Raw genomic sequence first — 17,784 nt, forward strand, 5'->3', positions numbered from 1 at the left:
CATGAAGACACAGATCTTTGGTGAGTATACGCTGTAGAGAGGTTCTTGAAATTTGCAATTCTTGTCCACGACGTCGAATTGAGGTTGCTGGATTGTCAGCAACACTCTCACGCACTGCTTCGACATTCACATTTGAACGGCTTGTTTTTGGACGACCAGTATTTGGCGTCTCAAACGGATCCAGTATCCAAGAATTTTTCAATTAATCTCTTCACAGTTGACGAAGTTAAAACACTATTCCGACCATATTTTGTATGAAATTTGTCGAACTGCAGCCGCCAAGCTTTCACTATTTTTGAAATATTATTTAATAATGAAGACACGTTGTTATATCGTGTAACGTTCCACTTTTAATAACCCTATACTGTTAGCTGTCAAATTGCTTTTTTTTCAGGGTTGCCAACACTTCACTGCACAAATGGCGGCAAATTCAAATCTTGCGTTGATTTTGGGACATCCTTTATTTTTGACTTCTATTGTTCCATTAAATTGGTTGAGGACGACTAGACCTGGCGATATTTTTGACCTTGTCAATATGCTGGCTATTTGTAGAATTACAAGACGCAACTTTGGTTTCTAATAATCCAATTATACAATTATCGTAACTTATATCTAATAAATCTGTTTTCTTACAAAGAGATATTTCTTCTATTTCTTTACAATTATTTTATAATCCATAGGTATGTTTTTCGTTTTTTAAAATATTACCTTGTGCTATTTTATTTATTAATCCATTTTTCTTTTTAATTGGTATAAGTGTTAATTTTTTGTACATTTCTTTAAACGTTTTAGGAATGCTTATAATATAAAGCAAATTTTTAGAATCAGAGGCAATTTTTACATTTGCAAACTCTATTACTTGTTCAAAATTTGCGTAAGTCAACATTTCTTTGTCTATTTTACTTATGAATGACTTTATTTCTTGATAATATATTAAAATGTATAACATTTTCTTTTGCAAGTTCAATTGCATATACAATATTTGTAAGCTCTTCTTTTATGATTTTAATCTTTAATAATAAAACAACATTATATTGGTATTCAATTATACTATCTTTTTTAATCGTGTTTACAATTTCATTTGTTATATTAGTAAGTGTATTGATTCGATTTTTATACTCTTCGTTTATTACTATTTGTTCGTTATTATTTTCAATTAAATTGTTTTTCTTATTTCTAAGTATTTTAAAATCATCGTGGTCCCGTGTACCGGCAATCCACTTCCATCCGGTTCCTATGAAATCTAGCAATCGTTTTGCAGAGATGGCAGAAATGCAATTTTTTTTATTTGCTACATTTGCTACGTCTGCTACATAAATGAGGTAGTTAATGTAATTAAATGTAGTTAACGTAGTTAAATGTAGCAGACGTAGCGGTAGACGTCAAAACGTAGTTTGAAATGTCCATTCAACCACCAAATTGACAAATTGCATCTAAAAGATAACTTTGTTAGTGTGAAAAACTATCTCTCGTCTTCGAATACACTATACTCTTAAAATAAACGACAAAAATAAAACAGATGATTATTAAACTTCCTTTTTTCTTTCATAAAACTTCGAATTACTAGATTTAGTTCATTTACGCAAGATATTTGGTTCTTATGAATAGTTCAGTGTTTTTCACTCGTTAGTCGTTACTTATTCACTCGTTTTTTTTTAATTAATTTTGAAATTTAACGTTTTTTGCGAAGGTAGCACACGTAACAAATGTAGGGTAGTAAATGAAACAAATCAAACGTGTAGTTTATCCAATTAACTACACGTAGTTTACCGAGTAGATTACCTGACGTAATCTACTCTGCCATCTCTATTTTGATCTGTTAATTTTTAAACTCCTAATTATATCTAAGATTTGTTGTATTTCGTGCTGGATTATTGGGAAGAAAGGATTGGTTCTGGGAATTCGTTTAAAGATAAGGGGATGTGCTTCGGAGACAAAGTTTTCATAGGTAGTAAGTTCTATTGTATGTATAAGTTTTATATTATTCTCTGAGATTTTTTGTATGGCCATTATTTAGGATGATTTTCGGGGAATTGGAGTAGTCTAAGATGTTAAAGGATCCTTTGATAAGGTTAAGCAGGTATCTGTTGGATAGAAGAAAAGAATAGGAAATGGGAATTAGTTTCTAATATTTGATTTGTGAATGACTCTGCCTGATAGGGTTACAACATTTGTGGACTTATTTTCCTTTACTTTTTCTTTCTTATATCGAGTTGAAAGCTTGGAACCTAATCGTTTATTAACTTTGACATAGATGATATCTCCAGGGTAGTGGTCTTTTAAATCAAGCCTTTTCTTATTATGGTATGTTTCATCGGCTTCTTGTTTAGACTTTAACTTAACAATATTTTTTAAGTGTGCATCTTTGAATTGTGCTGCATTTTCCGTGCTGCTGCTAAAAAATAAATCGATTTGCTTCTTGTTTGTTACAGAATGTACAGAAAGGTTATATGCATTAACAGCTGCTTCTTAGAGTTCCGCAAAGGATTCGTAAATTTGGTCAGCTTTTAGACATCGCATAATCTCAGCGAGAGTTGAATGGAATCTCTCTATTTGACCATTAGATGTGCTTGTGTAGGGAGGTGTGGTAAAAACATTGATTCCGAATTCGTTTTTAAGCATGAATAGAATTGATGCTGAATTAAATGATTTTTCGTGGTCAAAAATGTTTACTTTGGTGTTCCGAACCCAAAGATAATATCTCTTATTGATTGCCTTATACTTTCCATAGATTTTGAATTTATTTATTTTGTGATGGCATATTTAGTAAATTTATCTATAGCTGTAATAACCAGTTTCCCTTCAACCAACAAACTTCTCCATCTAGCTCGGTCCCTAGCTAGATGTCTACAGTTTCGCGCTCCAAGTTGGATGAGGTCACCTTCCACTTGTGCGTGCCACCTGATCCGAGGTCTTACTCTACTTCGCTGTCCTGTGGGTGCGGATTCGAAGACTTTCCGGGCCGGAGCATTGGTTTCCATGCGTTTACAGCGGAGTCTAGGTAGACGAAGTCCTTGACTACCTCAAAGTTACGTCTGTCGATTGTGACGTTTTGACCAAGACGTCAGTATTGTATGTCCTTTCTTGACGACCACATGTACTTTGTTTTGCCCTCATTAACAGTTAAACCTATTTTTGATGCCTCTGCCTCAATACTCATAAAAGCCCCATTGACATCACGCTGAGTTCTTCCGATTATGTCAATGTCATCAGCATATGCTAGTAATTGGACAGATTTTTGAAAGAAAATGACTCTAGTGTTGACCTTTTTTGACATCGAAAGGTTCTGTTAAGTTGTTTCCAACCTTTATGGAGCAGCGTGAATTCTCCATGGTCATCCTGCACAAACAGACGTGTTTGGCAGGGATGCCAAAACAAGACATGGCTCTTTACAGCTTGTCCCTGTAAATGCTGTCATATGCGGTCATATCGATGAAAAGATGGTGGGTGTCTATTTGGTGTTCTTGGGTTTTTTCCAGGATCTACCGTAATGTGAACATTTGATCAACTGTGGCCTTTCCTGGTCTAAAACCACACTGATAAGGGCCTATCAGGTTGTTGACGATGGGCTTTGGACGTTCACATATTACGGCAGTGAAAATTTTATAGGCGATGTTAAGTAGTCTGATTCCTCTATAGTTGGTGCAGTTTAGAGTATCTCCTTTTTTCAGGATCGGGCAAACAATACTGAGGTTCCATTCATCGGGCATGCTTTCTTCCGACCATATCTCACAGATAAGTTGGTGCATGCTCCTAACCAACTTATCTCCAGCTGCTTTAAAGAGCTCGGCATTCAAGCCATCCGCTCCAGTGGCTTTATTAGACTTCAACTTAGATATGGCAATCTTTAAATCGTCTAAGTCGGGAGGACGGGATTGTTGGCTATCGTCGTCCTTATTGAATGTATCATCCTGCCTGACAGCGCAATTCAGTTCTTCGTCGCCGTTATACAGTCTGCAAAAGTGGTCTTTTTATATCCTCAGCATTGACTGCGGTTCCACTTTGATGGTTCCACTTTCGTCTTTGCAGCCTTCGGTTCTAGGTTTATGTATCTGTGAATTTTATTTCACCTGTTCATAAAACTTTCGAACTTCATTCCTGCTTTTTATACCTCTCAACATCTTCGACCGAACGCTTCTCATGCCCTCTCTTTTTCCTTCTGAGAAGTAGGCGCTCCTCTCGCCTCTTCTGCTCATAGAGCTCACGAGCAGCTCTCGTCCTTTTATGCAGCGCCGCTTTGCGTGCCTGTTGTTTGGCTGCATTTGCCTGCCGACATTCCTCATCAAACCAGGGGTTCATTATTGGTGACTGTTTGTAACCCAGCACATCAGAGGAGGCTTCTCTGATTGCATCTTGGCAATGTTACCACTGGTTTTCGATACATTGTGTTGGCGGCAGAGAACTTCGAGAGAGGTTACTTGTAACTCGGTCGGAAAAGAATTTGGCGATCTCTTTCGATTGTAGCCGTTCGACGTTGTACCTTCTCCTAGCACCTCCCTGTTTTGCCTTGGGTCTGGAAATCCGAAGTGCTACCTTCGCTACAATGAGGTAGTGGTCCGAGTCAGTGTTATCTCCTCGGAAAGTTCGTACATCCATGATGCTGGAAGCGTGTCTGGCGTCGATCGCAATATGGCCAATCTGGTTGACGGTAGATTGATCTGGAGAAGTCCAAGTTCCTTTGTGGATGTTGAGGTGTGAAAAAAGCGTACTGGCTAACATGACATTTCGCCCAACAGCAAAATCTATGAGCCTGAATCCGTGTTCGGAAGTGTTGTCGTGCAAGGTGTTCTTCCCGATTATTAAACCAAAGATGTCTTCCCTTCCTAGCTTGACATTAAGATGGCTCAGGACTATTCTAATATCGTAGCTAGGACACTGCTCATATGTTTTGTATAGGAGCTCGAAGAACATATCTTTGGTGTTGTCGTCTTTTTCTTCTGTGGCGGCGTGCGCGCATATCAGGCTAATGTTGCCGAATTTATCCTTGATGCGTATGTTCATGAGGCGCTTATTGATGCACCTATAGCTCAAAATTTCTTGTCTAAGTCTGGCTCCAATGCCGAAGCCGCATCCAAATAAGCGCTGTTGGTTTTCGTGGTAGCAGTCACCATAGTAAATATCGCAGGTTCTCATCCTCTTTTTGCCCGGCCCATCCCATCGTATTTCCTGGATGGCGGTGATGTCTGCTTTATAGCGGTCTAGGGCCTTCGCTTATTCTTCGGCCGCACGTGGTCTATTAAGGGACCTAACATTAAACGTGCATATCCGAAGTTCGTTGTCCTTAATTCGTTTGCATTGGTTGTCAACAGTAAATCCGTCCGTATCCGAGGTTTGTTGGTGCTTCGCAACTAAAGTTAACTAAAGGTGTTGTGTTCTCTTCTCTTGACAGGAAGTCATCCCCGACGGCACAACCCCCAACCTGGAGGGCCAGATCTCAAGTTTAACTCCAAGGACGGGGAGCCGGATGAAACCGCTCCTTATAGGCCTGGGCTCCGAATAAGTCGAAGAAGCCCTATAAGGTGTTCACTAAGTAGTTCAACCTTACTGGAACTGTAGACTCCACCGTTGATTCCATCTCGGGAATTCCTCCGTTGCGGTCTGGATAAGGAGAGGTGCCTTAGTTTAAATACCTCTCCCCACCTTGTGGACGCTTGTGTCCTCTTGAATGCACATGTCTACCATTTGAACAATGGGAACTTTGTTTAGATGCCTGTCGTATTTTTTCTGTTTACAGATGAGATAAAGCTTCGTAAATTTTTTACTAAGGGAAGGGAAAAAGTAAATTTCCAATATTTGAATCCTATTTTCTTTTTGGTTTCTGTGAGCGCGATTATGCTCATCCATAACCAAATGGTCTTGATCCTGTTCCTTCTCTATGTCCTGAACTTGAATCTGAGTAAATCGGATGTTATAAGAGCCAAAATGTTCTCTGTATATGTTTTGTACTGAACCCATTATATGTTCGCCTGTTTTTATTCCATTTGTTACTGATGGGTTAAGATGGTTTTTTAGAATTTGTATCAGATTTGATTCGGTATAAATAGGTTCAATTATAGTGTGTCTATGATAGGTCGGAAATATAATTAAAAAATTTTGGCTAGATGGTGTACATTCTTGGAGTAAAATTTGGTCTTAAAAACCAGTTTATTGGGGATTCTACGCTATAAATTAAACCATGCGACAATGATTCGTCACTATGAATCATAGGTGTTAGGGAGTTGATTTGGGTTATTTGCGGAAAGTGCATCCGCGACGATGTTTGTTCTTCCTGGTGTATGGTTTAGTTCATAGTTGAACTCTTCTAAAGATGCTTTCCATCTCTTGAGTTTGCTGTTGTTATTCTTTGTGTTAAGCGCACCAGTGAGCGAATGGTGGTCTGTAAGGATAACAATTTTTTCCGAACCGTATAGGTAATTCCTGAGAGAGCCCAATCCCCATACGATGCCAAGCATCTCATTCTCGTTAGTGGCATAGTTTTCCTCAGCTTTACTTAATGTCCTAGAAATAAAGGTAATAGGCTTTTCCTTTTGTGATAGCACGGCGGCGCCTATGGCGTGATTCGAGGCATCTGTTGTAAGCTTAAAAGGACTTTTAAAATCAGGATATGTTAGTATTACATCATCGAAAACCAAGGATTTTTTAATTTATTGAATGCTTCTATTGCATATCCGTCGAGGTGAATTGGTTTTTTATTTGAAGTGTTTTTTGAAACACGGCTATCCTCCCCTCTTAAAAGGGATACCAGAGGCTTAGCTAATTTCGCGTAGTATCGAATGAAGCGGCGGTAGTAGCCTCACAGGCAAAGAAAAGAACGTAGTTCCTTGTTGGAGGCGGAAAATTCTTTATAGCGATTACTTTATCCAGATTTGTTTTGATGTCTTTGTTTTTTGCCTGTTTAAAGAAGTCGCACTTGTTGTGCTGGACTTTCATATGAGCATCATTTAAGGTTTTAAAGACTTTTAGGATATTTTCAAGATGAGTTTCCCTCGTCCTGACTGAAGATAATAATGTCATCAATGTACACGTAGCATTGTTTGCCAATGTGGTCACGTAGGATATGATCAAGAGCCCTCTGAAATATAAAGGGTGCCTTTTTTAGGCCGAAAGGCAACCTAGTGAACTGGTATTTACCATAATTAATTGAAAAAGCAGTTTTTTCCATATTCGATTCCTTTAAGGGAATCTGTTGAAACTCGCTTTTTAAATCAAGAACTGTGAACCAGTTATTCTTTCCTAAATTGGATAAAACGTCATTTATCTCTGGAACTGGGTATTGGTCAGCTATTGTAATTGAATTCAATTTTCGATAATCTATTACTAGTCTGTATTTTTTTTCCGGAAGCATCAGCCTTTTTTGGTACAATCCACACCGGTGAATTGTAAGGCGATCCTGAACGTCTTTGGTTTTCAACCTCTTCTTTCAGTTCCATTGGCTATGGGTAAAATTTAGAATACACAGGAGAATCTATGGTAGTTCTAATTTCTCCCCTTACGACAGTGGTGCAAAAAAAATTATTATTTGGGTCATCGAATAAAGTGGGGTATTTGTTTATTTAGTTTTGGATATCTGTTTTTTGTTTAATAGACATGTGATTAGTACTGATGTTAATCGTATTAGCTGATTGTGCGACTAGTTGTTTGATTTTAACTTTAACCGAATTATTTATAATCACGAAGTTGTCTTTTATATGGATTATAGCCGAGAGGCTCTCATTCCCTATAATGGCATGAAAAGATTTTAACTCAGGCATTAAGAAAAATTCGATTTTTATGTCATTGAGGCCAAAAAGATTTAGAAAAATATGTTGTGTAATTTTGGTATTTCCTCCTATTAATTAACGTAAAATGGTTTTTCGTTTATACGTGGTTTAGATACGAAACAAGGTTGAATGTAATTTGTATTTGACCCGGTGTCAATTAGGATTTGTATTATTGTTCCACCCTTCGTTTTACATTCGAAGTATGGAAGAGAGGAACAGCTTAATCTAAAAACTGAATATCATGTTATTCCATATTATACTGTTCGTTTGCGAAATCTGTATTTGATTGTGGAAGGGAATTTTCATGTTCTTGAGAAAGTGAATCAGTGTATTCTTGAAGAGTCTGGTCGTATTGCTGATCTTCATATTGTTGTTTTCAGGTTTTACTTCGTTCATGGTTTCCAAATGGAAATTCCTTTGCATTTTGTTGGGGTGTACTGTTCTTTTAATTGCTGATGGCCAAATTTTTTCCAAAGGTTGATTCATATAGTTAATAGTGTAATTATTGTTGTTGTGTCCATCGGTACTGGTGCCGGTTGAGGCTTTGGAACATACTGCATTTGTTGGCGATTGGGATTCGCATAAGGTTGTTGGGTTCTTTGTGCATATTGCATCTGTGGACGATTGTTCTGCAACTGTGGACGACTGAGTCCAAAAGAAGGTTTTAAGGGTCTTTGTGGTACTAACGGTCGCGATTTAAAATTATTGAAGCCTTATGGGTAGGTCCAATTTGTAGGTTGTTGAACTAATGCGGGATAGAACTGTTGTTGAAATTGGGGGTAGTTATTATTTAGACGTCTATGTAGAACTGGAGGTGGTAATTTATGTGTTTTCCTAGAATTATTGTTTGTTGCAGCTGCATATTGTGTTCGAAAATGTTGATTTTCGAGCTTCAGACACAAGTGTAAAGCTTGCGGTCAATCTGAGGAATCTCGTATGCCTAGGAGTCTAGGCAAATCACCCTTCAATCCTCTGACAAACGTGTCTAAGGCTTTTTTCCTATATGCGTGCATTAATAGATTTAAGGCTTCCTGACTGAAGATATTTTGTTAAGAATCAGTGAAAGATGTGAAAGAAGTCTTGAATGGAGGAGTTGTCTTGGACAAGGGATGTTAGTTGGTACTCTAAGGTACCTAAATCCCGTTTATCTGCGTAATGCAGAGTTAAACATATGGAGATGTTTTACCAATTTAATGGTATATTATTTGATTCTAAGACGTGGCCTGCATGATCAACGACTTTATTTCTTTTTACGTTAATAATTCCGTAATATTTTGCAGATCCTTTTAAGTGTTCATAAATCTTAAGTATCCTATCAAAACTTTTCTGCCAAGAACTGAATTCACCTGACTGGCCAGAGAATTCTTCTTACCACGTCTGGTATTTTATAGATATTTATATAGATATATAAATTTGTTAAGAAAGTGTGGAAAATAATCACTAGATTTCAATGGTTGTGAAAATTAAATTGTAAAAGGATAACTGAGTTTAAGCTTAACGGTAATTTGTATTATTTTTTCCTATAAATATATATTTATTTTTTTTTGTTTAAATATGTTGATTTGTATTAGAAATTATTATTATTTCGAAAAGTTTATTTTCTTAACACCGTAAATTAAAAATTATTATTATTTCAAAAATGTGTTTTGTTTGAATTTGTAATTGTTTTAATTTAATAATTTTAAGATTTAATTGTTATTAATGTAGATTTAAATTTTTTATAAGATATGTCTTACAGCAAAACACCATGAGTACTTTCTCCTTCGCTGGTATGATCAACATTCCTCCTCTTTGCTTTTGTAGCTACTAATGGTATTGGTAACACACTCCTTCGTGGGCTACAGTTTTTCAGAGAGTTTTTTCACACACTAACACACGCGGCGAGGCAGATCTCCCTCGGCTTACACTTTATCATTATTGTTTTTCACAAACGAGGCGTCGTCTTATTCTTTTGTTACTTTACATACGCGGCGAGGTTCTTGACGTCGACTTATGCTTGCTTTAATTTTTTCTCGAGCCACATCGGTTGGGCGCCAATTAATTTTTTGTATATTTATTTAGTTTAAAAAAAAACACATCAACAGCAAAGCAGAACTTAAACTAATTTACATTTATTTAATAATGAAACCAAGGTTTGCCAGTTGCAATATTGGTCAAGCCACTAAGTCAGCATAATAACTCCTGGGATTTGATGGATGCTCTCTTTTCCCTCATTGCATTGCACCTGCATGATTTTTCTTCGAAACGTTGACAGCGTTAGTTTTTTCGGTGAATGAAGTTTGTTTGCGAGAGAGGGGGAAAAATGTGTTTCCTTAAAGGCCTTTTCAAGACGTCAGCGGAGGCATTCAAGAGATGGAACGTTAATTTTACTTCATATTTGAATCATATTACTCCCAAACGAACACAATCAAAGTACCCAAAAATTGTTCATTCACTATTTTGAATTTTCTTTGAACAAATCTGAACAGCTGACTTCATCCGCCATTTTTCAAAGGTGTTCGCAATTTATCATGTGTGGGGAGTATGCACATCTTCTTGCATAAGTATTTGTTCCCCACATTTTTTTATATGGAGTTAATAGTGATATGCATGTTTATGTGCAAATCGCAGCTTGTTGGAAAAAAGAGAGCAACCGTCGAAGTTGGTTCTCTCGTTTAGTTTTTTTCTCTCTGCCTTTGCTGCGCATGGTAAAGGTCGTGGGGATGTACGCTCGTCGAAGCGTAATTACAACAACAATTTATACGTAAGTCAGCAGTTGAATTTTCTTTTTCAGTTGGTAAAAAGGAAATAAAAGCACTGACTCACATCATTTGCAAGAAAAAGCTCTCCCATATGACATGTACTGATAATTTTTGTGGGACAGACAGCGAGCTATACGCTTTTATTCCAAGTCGTCCTTTCTCCCAGTCGTTCTAGCCAACCCTTTAGTTGCTTTGCCGTGTACGGCTTGTATTGCTTTGATACGTTAATAATGTATGTGTGTGCACTACAGCTGTTCGTTAGTTGCAAAATGATTTTATTTTGGATAACTGTTTTGTAACAAAATTCTTGAGTTTTTTTTCGGTTCGAGATAGCTTTTCGAAAAGTTTGTTTTTGCCACCAGATTTTATTGCACACCCGGACTTATACATTTGTTTTTTTTTTTCTTTTTAAATTGCCCCTACCGCCTAAACGGGGGGAGGTAGACCCCCCTCTCATAGTAAAAAATGATTGTTGTTTAACTGTTCTATACAAATCCGTCATTAAACTTTACCGCTATGCAAAAATTGCGTCAGAATAATTAAAGTCAGGTTCTTTTTTAACGTAGGGGCTATCTTCATTTCTCTTTTTTTTTGCCTTTTTTCTCTTTATTTGTTTTGAAACGATTGAAAAGAAAGACAAATTGGTTTGTGAAAAAGCCAGATATTAAATTTTAGGTGTTTATTATTTGTGAAAAACAAAAATGTGTCACGTGCCTACAATTCTAACAAAAAAATATTGTTATATGATCGAAACGAATGAAGCTTACTTGTTCAATTTTTGCCATTATAGATTCTACCTCCAAATTTTGATCTTCGTTCACTGCTGGAGCCCATTTAACGGATGCGTTTGTAGATGTTGGTGGAGGATTAGAAAATTGCATTGTTTGATGATGAGATAATTTTGATTTCATGGCAGCAGACAGTTCTAACTGCAACTCCTCACATCGAACTGTTTCCAAGGCAACCTTGAATAAAAAATGTTTGTATTATTTAATGTTAAAATACTATTCACAAAATGATTTTATAATATCCCATCAGGAGCGCACCTTCTAAATACACAATAATTAACAAGAAACCATCCAAATTTCACGACAGGAATGTATTATAAACATAAAGTAAACAAATTAATCATCAGCGGAAACACTGTTCATACTTGTAGTGCATTCTCAATTTACGTACCATTGAACATATGATTGGGGGAAAAATTTGTGATTGTACAATAAGAACACATCATGGAATTCTTATAACTTTTTTAAAATGACAGTTTCAAAATTTCGATTTAAAAAAAAAATATATTCAATTTTAGATTTCTAAAGTAAGGTTTTGTAAATTATGGAATTTTATCTGAATATTTAACAGAATTTAATTCTAGATCAAAAACTTTACAATGAAGAGCTAAATATAGAAGTGCTTTTCATTGCATAAACGATCGGCTAATTTGCTTTTTAATCTTGAAATCAGAAGAAAACAATGAGACTTATTCAACTCAGAGTTCAAGTAGATACGTGTAAGAAAAACATTTTGAGCAAAAAAATATTTAAGTCATTTTGTTTCAGCTATGGATTATTAAATAGCGCCAATCTGGTATTTTAACGCACAGAAGGCAATTACCTTCAAGAAATTTGGAAAGCGTACAAATCTTTGCTTTAAATACCGATTATATTTATCATCCAAAATGACGACGCTCCACGCTTGGAATGTGGAACCATCTTTACTACATCGAATTTTTAGCTCAATACCTTAACATCCTTAAAAAAAAAGTAAGTTTAATCTCAGTTTCAAATTAGAAAATTAGAGACCATTTTAAGCTAAGTTATCGACTTTGTGAAATACAAAAATTAATGATGCAAGTGCAAGCTTCGACATTCAAAAATCAACTGCCCAGTATTGGACCGACTCAACAGCAACGGAAGAGTATGCAGTATATCAGGTTAGCAAATTTAGTTGCTTATGAGTATACTTAACAGGTAAATTTTAAATTCTATGGTTCCTTGAGTTTCCAACAGCGGCTGACACAGCCGACGTAGCTGAGGCAGCTGAACTGAATTATAACTTTGAAGCAACCTGCTGTGAGAATAATGGCTGAATCACATACACGCTTCAGCTTCGGCATCGCCTGACGTTTACGAGTTCAGCCATAGGAATTCAATGCATGCTATCACAATGTAGCTTCGACCTCACGTTTTGTTTGACAATCGTAAGGAAAAGAATGTAATGTAACGTAATGTGACTCCAAACGGAAGCTCTAGTTCAATTTTATGAACATTTGCTTTGTCTGACAGCTCATCAGCAGTAAAAAAATGTCAACAAACAAAATATTTGCTCTTTGGAGGGATGAAATAATAGAAATGTAATTCAAAGCAACCTCGAAGCGGGCCTAACGTAACGGAGACGAAGCCGAAGCTGAAGCGTGTATGTGTTTCAGCCATAAAGCACCTCCTAAATGCCGGAAGCCGGAAATCATTGGTAAGTATTCTGAATGAAAATTGTATAAGAATACGATCTGGAAAATATGTGATTTCAACATGCCGGTGACACGGTGAAAAAATTCGAGTGAATATGGCTTTATTGCAAGAGATATTTTCTGGCTGCGTAATTTCTCATCCTATAAACCTTTAACTCTAAAGCACTTAAAAACCAACATTCGTCAAGTAATGGCTGAGCAATGTAATGTGAATACACACGTGATCTCATTAACTCTAATACCGTGTTATAACAGAATAAGTACGTAGCAACCGTTTTATTTACAGTAGTAAACACTGTGTAAATAATTTTTAACTATCGGACCAAGCCTAAACTTACATTGGTGTCAGAAGTGGGATTAAAACTTATTGAAATAAAAACACTGATCAGTGATTGAACTATTTTGTGTTAAGAAGTAGGAGTAAAGGGCGAACTAACCCAAACGCGGCTAAAGTGGGACAGGAGTAAAAAACGTCCTAGAGCGGTTCGACGAACAGAAAAACCTATTAGAAAGCAAAGTTTTCGACGGAATTCTCTCACGTACATCTGGTAGCAGATATATCGGCGTTGATTTTATGAAAGACCACGGAGTGATATTGGACATCGGGAAAGAAGTCCTCAAATATCGAAACATCGAGATTCCGGGACTTATGGGACTAACTCGTATGCGACCTTATCATCTTTGAAAACCGTCATCAAAGAAATCTCACTTTGCCTGCTTCTTCAGAAGTATTCATGTGGACGAAAGCCTGGCAACTATCGTTACCTCATGGTCGAATTAGCATCTGTAAATTTCTCCCAAACCGTCACCATTGGGAAGACTCTTGTCCTGTAAAGAACATAGTTCCCTTCACGAATACTGAACATCAAAACGTATGAAGTTAAGCTCAGAAAAAGTGAGATTGTTGGACAGTTCGGATCCGTTTCTTTTGTTTACTTATTTATTCGTCTATAAGTACAAACTACTTTCTTAGACATATTTCCCTAATGATAAAAATAATAATAAAAACGAATAACTATAGTATTGATCATGTTTTAAAGAATACATTATATCTTCTAGTATTTACAAAATGAATCTAATTAATTTTAATATAATTCATAACTTTTTGTTTGAATACATGTTTTGAAACTTCAAGTTCGATTATATCGGCATATTTGTTAAAAAGTAGGCAAGCTTTTGTAATAGGCTCATTAAGTCCGTATTTAGTCGAGTGTTGGGTTGTAAAGAAAAAATGATTAACCCTCAAACGACGAGCTGGAGTATGTTTGATAAATAGTTCACGTAATTCCGAACAATCAATATGACTAATTAAAAAGTCTCTTGCAAGTGAAATCAAGAAATAAAATAAATAAATTGGGTGGCGCGACAGTCCGTTGAGAACAAAGGCCTAGTGACTTACAACTCTCAACCATTCCTGTGTGCGAGTAATGTTGTCAGGAATGGAGGGGACCTACAGTTTATATGCCGACTCCGAACGGCTAATTTTGAGAAAGCACTTTTTCATGACAATAGTTACTCTTGGAGAATTTGTCAATTCCTCGCAAGAGGCAGTACCCGTGAAAAGACTTTAGATGGCATAGGCAGGGATCGAACCCAAGACCTCTAGCATGACAGTCCAACGCACTAACCATCATGCCACGGGTACCACGAAATCAAGAAATAGGTTCTCCTAATCTCAAGAGGTTTTATATCTATCAACGCGCACCGAGATTTATATGCTGATAAGGGCAGGGTTCAATGAAGTTTCATAAGAGAATACTTCGTAAACCTTTTATGAATCCTTTCTATTCTATTGGAAAAGTTTTTGTAGTAGGGAGACCAGACTACACAACAATATTCTAGAATAGGTCGAACAAAACTTATAAAAAGAGAATAAATTGTATAAGGACATTTAAATTCGCTAGAATTACTTAACAAAAATCCAAGCATAGAATTACCTCTTGACACGATGTTATCTACATGCATTCTAAAATCCAGTTTGGAATCGAATACAACTCCCAAATATTTATGGTTAAAAACTCTTTGCCAGACACTCGCAGATAAACTATAGTCAAAGATAATAGGATTGAAAGATCTAGTAAGCATGAGAACACAACATTTATTGATATTCAATCCAAAATCATTTAAAAGGCACCATTTAGATAGTTCTTTTAAATCATCTTGGAGCTGTTTACAGTCAGAGATTGAATTTATGAGCCTGTATATCTTCACGTCATCTGCGAAAATCAAACACTGTGAATCTAAAATAAATTTCGGTAAGTAGTTTACGAAAAGTAAAAACAATAGAGGACCCAGGTGACTACCTCGGGGAACCCCGGAGTAATTTGAAATTGGCACTAATTTCATGGATCCGATTTCAATGATTTGAGTTCTATTTAACAGATAATTCTTAATCCAGTCAAATATCTGAGAATGAAAACCTAACGATTTGAGTTTGTTCAATAATAATTCATTGCTTACCCTAACAAATGCCTTTGAAAAATCAGTATAAATGACATTCACTTGGCTTCTTTTTTTCAATTGCGTTTATACAAAAATTTGTAAACAACGTAAGATTTGTAGCAGTGGATTTTCCACTAACAAATCCACGTTGAAAGGGTGAGATATGGTTTTTAACTGCATCATACATTTTAGTTTTTACCCAAGGTTAAAAAACTTTAGGGATCAATTGAATTTTCGCGATTGGCCTGTAGTTTTCAATTGCTTGTTTTGATCGTGATTTATGAATGGGTGTAATGTATGAACTCTTCCAAACATCAAGAAAAACACCGTTGCTAAGCGATAAATTGAAAATTGTTTGAAGTGGTTTTGATAAGCAAAATCTGCAGTTTTTAAAAAATATCGCAGGTTGGCCAGGATAGCGAGAATTTCATTTTCTGTTAAGCAAATTATACCAATATCAGTAATAGCTGTGATATCATATTCAATCTCAGAGTCAACTGGATTGGTTAAGAAATTTGATTGAAAGAACGATGCAAATAAATTACATATCTGATTCAGATCACTGCTCCCAACACCATTATAACTCATAAAGGCAGGAATTCCTAAAGATTTTCGCTTAGTATTTATATAATGCCAGAAACACTTTGATTTAGTTTTGATATTTGATTCTAACGACTATACATGCTGCCTATGCAAACACTTTTTAAGATACTCGTATTCTCTACGTAGACGACAATATTCGCTTCGGAAAACCAAATCGACCCTACTCTTACTTTGCATTTTAAACATTGCATTCTTTAAACGTGATAGGCCTTTCGTGTACTAAACCCGTTTATTTTATCTTCAATCGTTTAACCGGGACAAATGAATAAAATTCTTCATATATAATACATAAAAAAGTTTCCTAATTACTTTCAATGCTTTGGAAACTCAAAATTGCATTTCAATCAATACTATTTAAAAAATTATTGATGCCGATATAATTGGCCTTGTTAAAGTCATATTCATATTCAATTACATTATTTGAACAATTTAAGTTATTGAATGAGATACATTTTAACTTAATGCATAATGCTTTATGGTGAATAATATTATTTAAAAGAGGAAAGTCCTCTTCTGATGGAAATGTTTCAAAATCTTCATGTACAAAAACAAGATCTAAAATTCTTCCGATAGAGTTGACAACATTATTTAACTGTACACATTTAAAGGCTGACATAAAATCTAAAACGAAAGCTTCAGTTACATAACATTATATGGTAGAAGTGCTTTATCATCAGTAGAATAGATCCACTTTATATCACACAGGTTAAAATCACCGAAGATTACCACGTAAGAATTACTATTAACTGCAAGCAGTACACCACCTCCTTTAGTTAGTTCTGTGCAGATTTTATTTCTATCCGTTCTATAAACATCATAATCATTGCTGCAAATTTCAGCGTTAGAAATGTCGTCACTTAACGAATTTCAGTGAGAGCAATAACAGCATAGTGACAATCAACCACAGCATTATAAAAGTACTCAACTTAGACCGCATTCCTTCTACGTTCTGATAGTAAACTAGGATATCATCGAAGGTACTTAAATCTTCATGGGAAGTACGAGCAACAGCTGCATCATCAGAATTAAGATCAGCATCAACAACAAACGGACCAATTTTTGGAATGTTGTCCTCAGACTTCTGAGAACAAGAGGTATTAAGTTTTTTGGTACGAAGATGAAAGGTCGTATTGTCGCTCCATTAGGCCAAAAATTGGCATCATAAATTGTACTGACATACTCAGTTGCGATACAAATTTTAAAGTTGGCGGTTTTATTGCGTCTATTTTTGTCGCTTTGGACCAAAAAACAAGAACTACCTGATGGATTCGTAAATTCAGTCAAATTTGAAATAACGTAGTTTATTGTGTTGTAATAGTTGTAGTTGTAGTTTCGGAACAAAAACTAGAGATGTGAAAGCATTTTAGTTTCCTCATCACTTTTAATTTAGCATCAGAGTTAGAGCAAACATTTACATCATTCTTGTCTGGAACAGCAGAAAGAGAAGATATGGTTGCAGCTACATACGAGACGCCAGGAACAATCATACCCTTTTCATTGAACGGTGTAGCATTATCATGCAGCGCGGTGTTGGCAATTACCACATTCTTTTTAGAAGAGTTTGGCTTAATTTTAGTGTTTGCGTTGGACTTTAATTAAGAAACCCGTTTTTTAGTATGAGAGATACACTTGGTGCCATCACTTTTAAAGCACGAGATGGTGAGGGGGTATTCATAGTTTATTTTGCAGAAAGGGCGAAGATAACAACTGATTAGGAGAAGAAATATTTTTCTCTTTGAACAGCTGTAATTGTTTGTTGTTAGATTCAACCACT

At 36.0% G+C, this 17,784-nt stretch overlaps 1 protein-coding gene across 1 annotated transcript in view; it reads right to left on the bottom strand.

Moving 5' to 3' along the window:
* Nucleotides 1-17,784, bottom strand: part of LOC129954068 (uncharacterized) — a 157,431-nt gene that overhangs the window by 97,082 nt on the left and 42,565 nt on the right. The window contains exon 4 of the mRNA XM_056067719.1: nt 11,269-11,466. Within this exon, the coding sequence (XP_055923694.1) occupies nt 11,269-11,466 (198 nt within the window). The remainder of the gene's footprint in view (nt 1-11,268; nt 11,467-17,784) is intronic.

Source organism: Eupeodes corollae, chromosome 1 (genome assembly GCF_945859685.1).
Source record: "Eupeodes corollae chromosome 1, idEupCoro1.1, whole genome shotgun sequence".
In the NCBI taxonomy this organism is placed as follows: domain Eukaryota; kingdom Metazoa; phylum Arthropoda; class Insecta; order Diptera; family Syrphidae; genus Eupeodes; species Eupeodes corollae.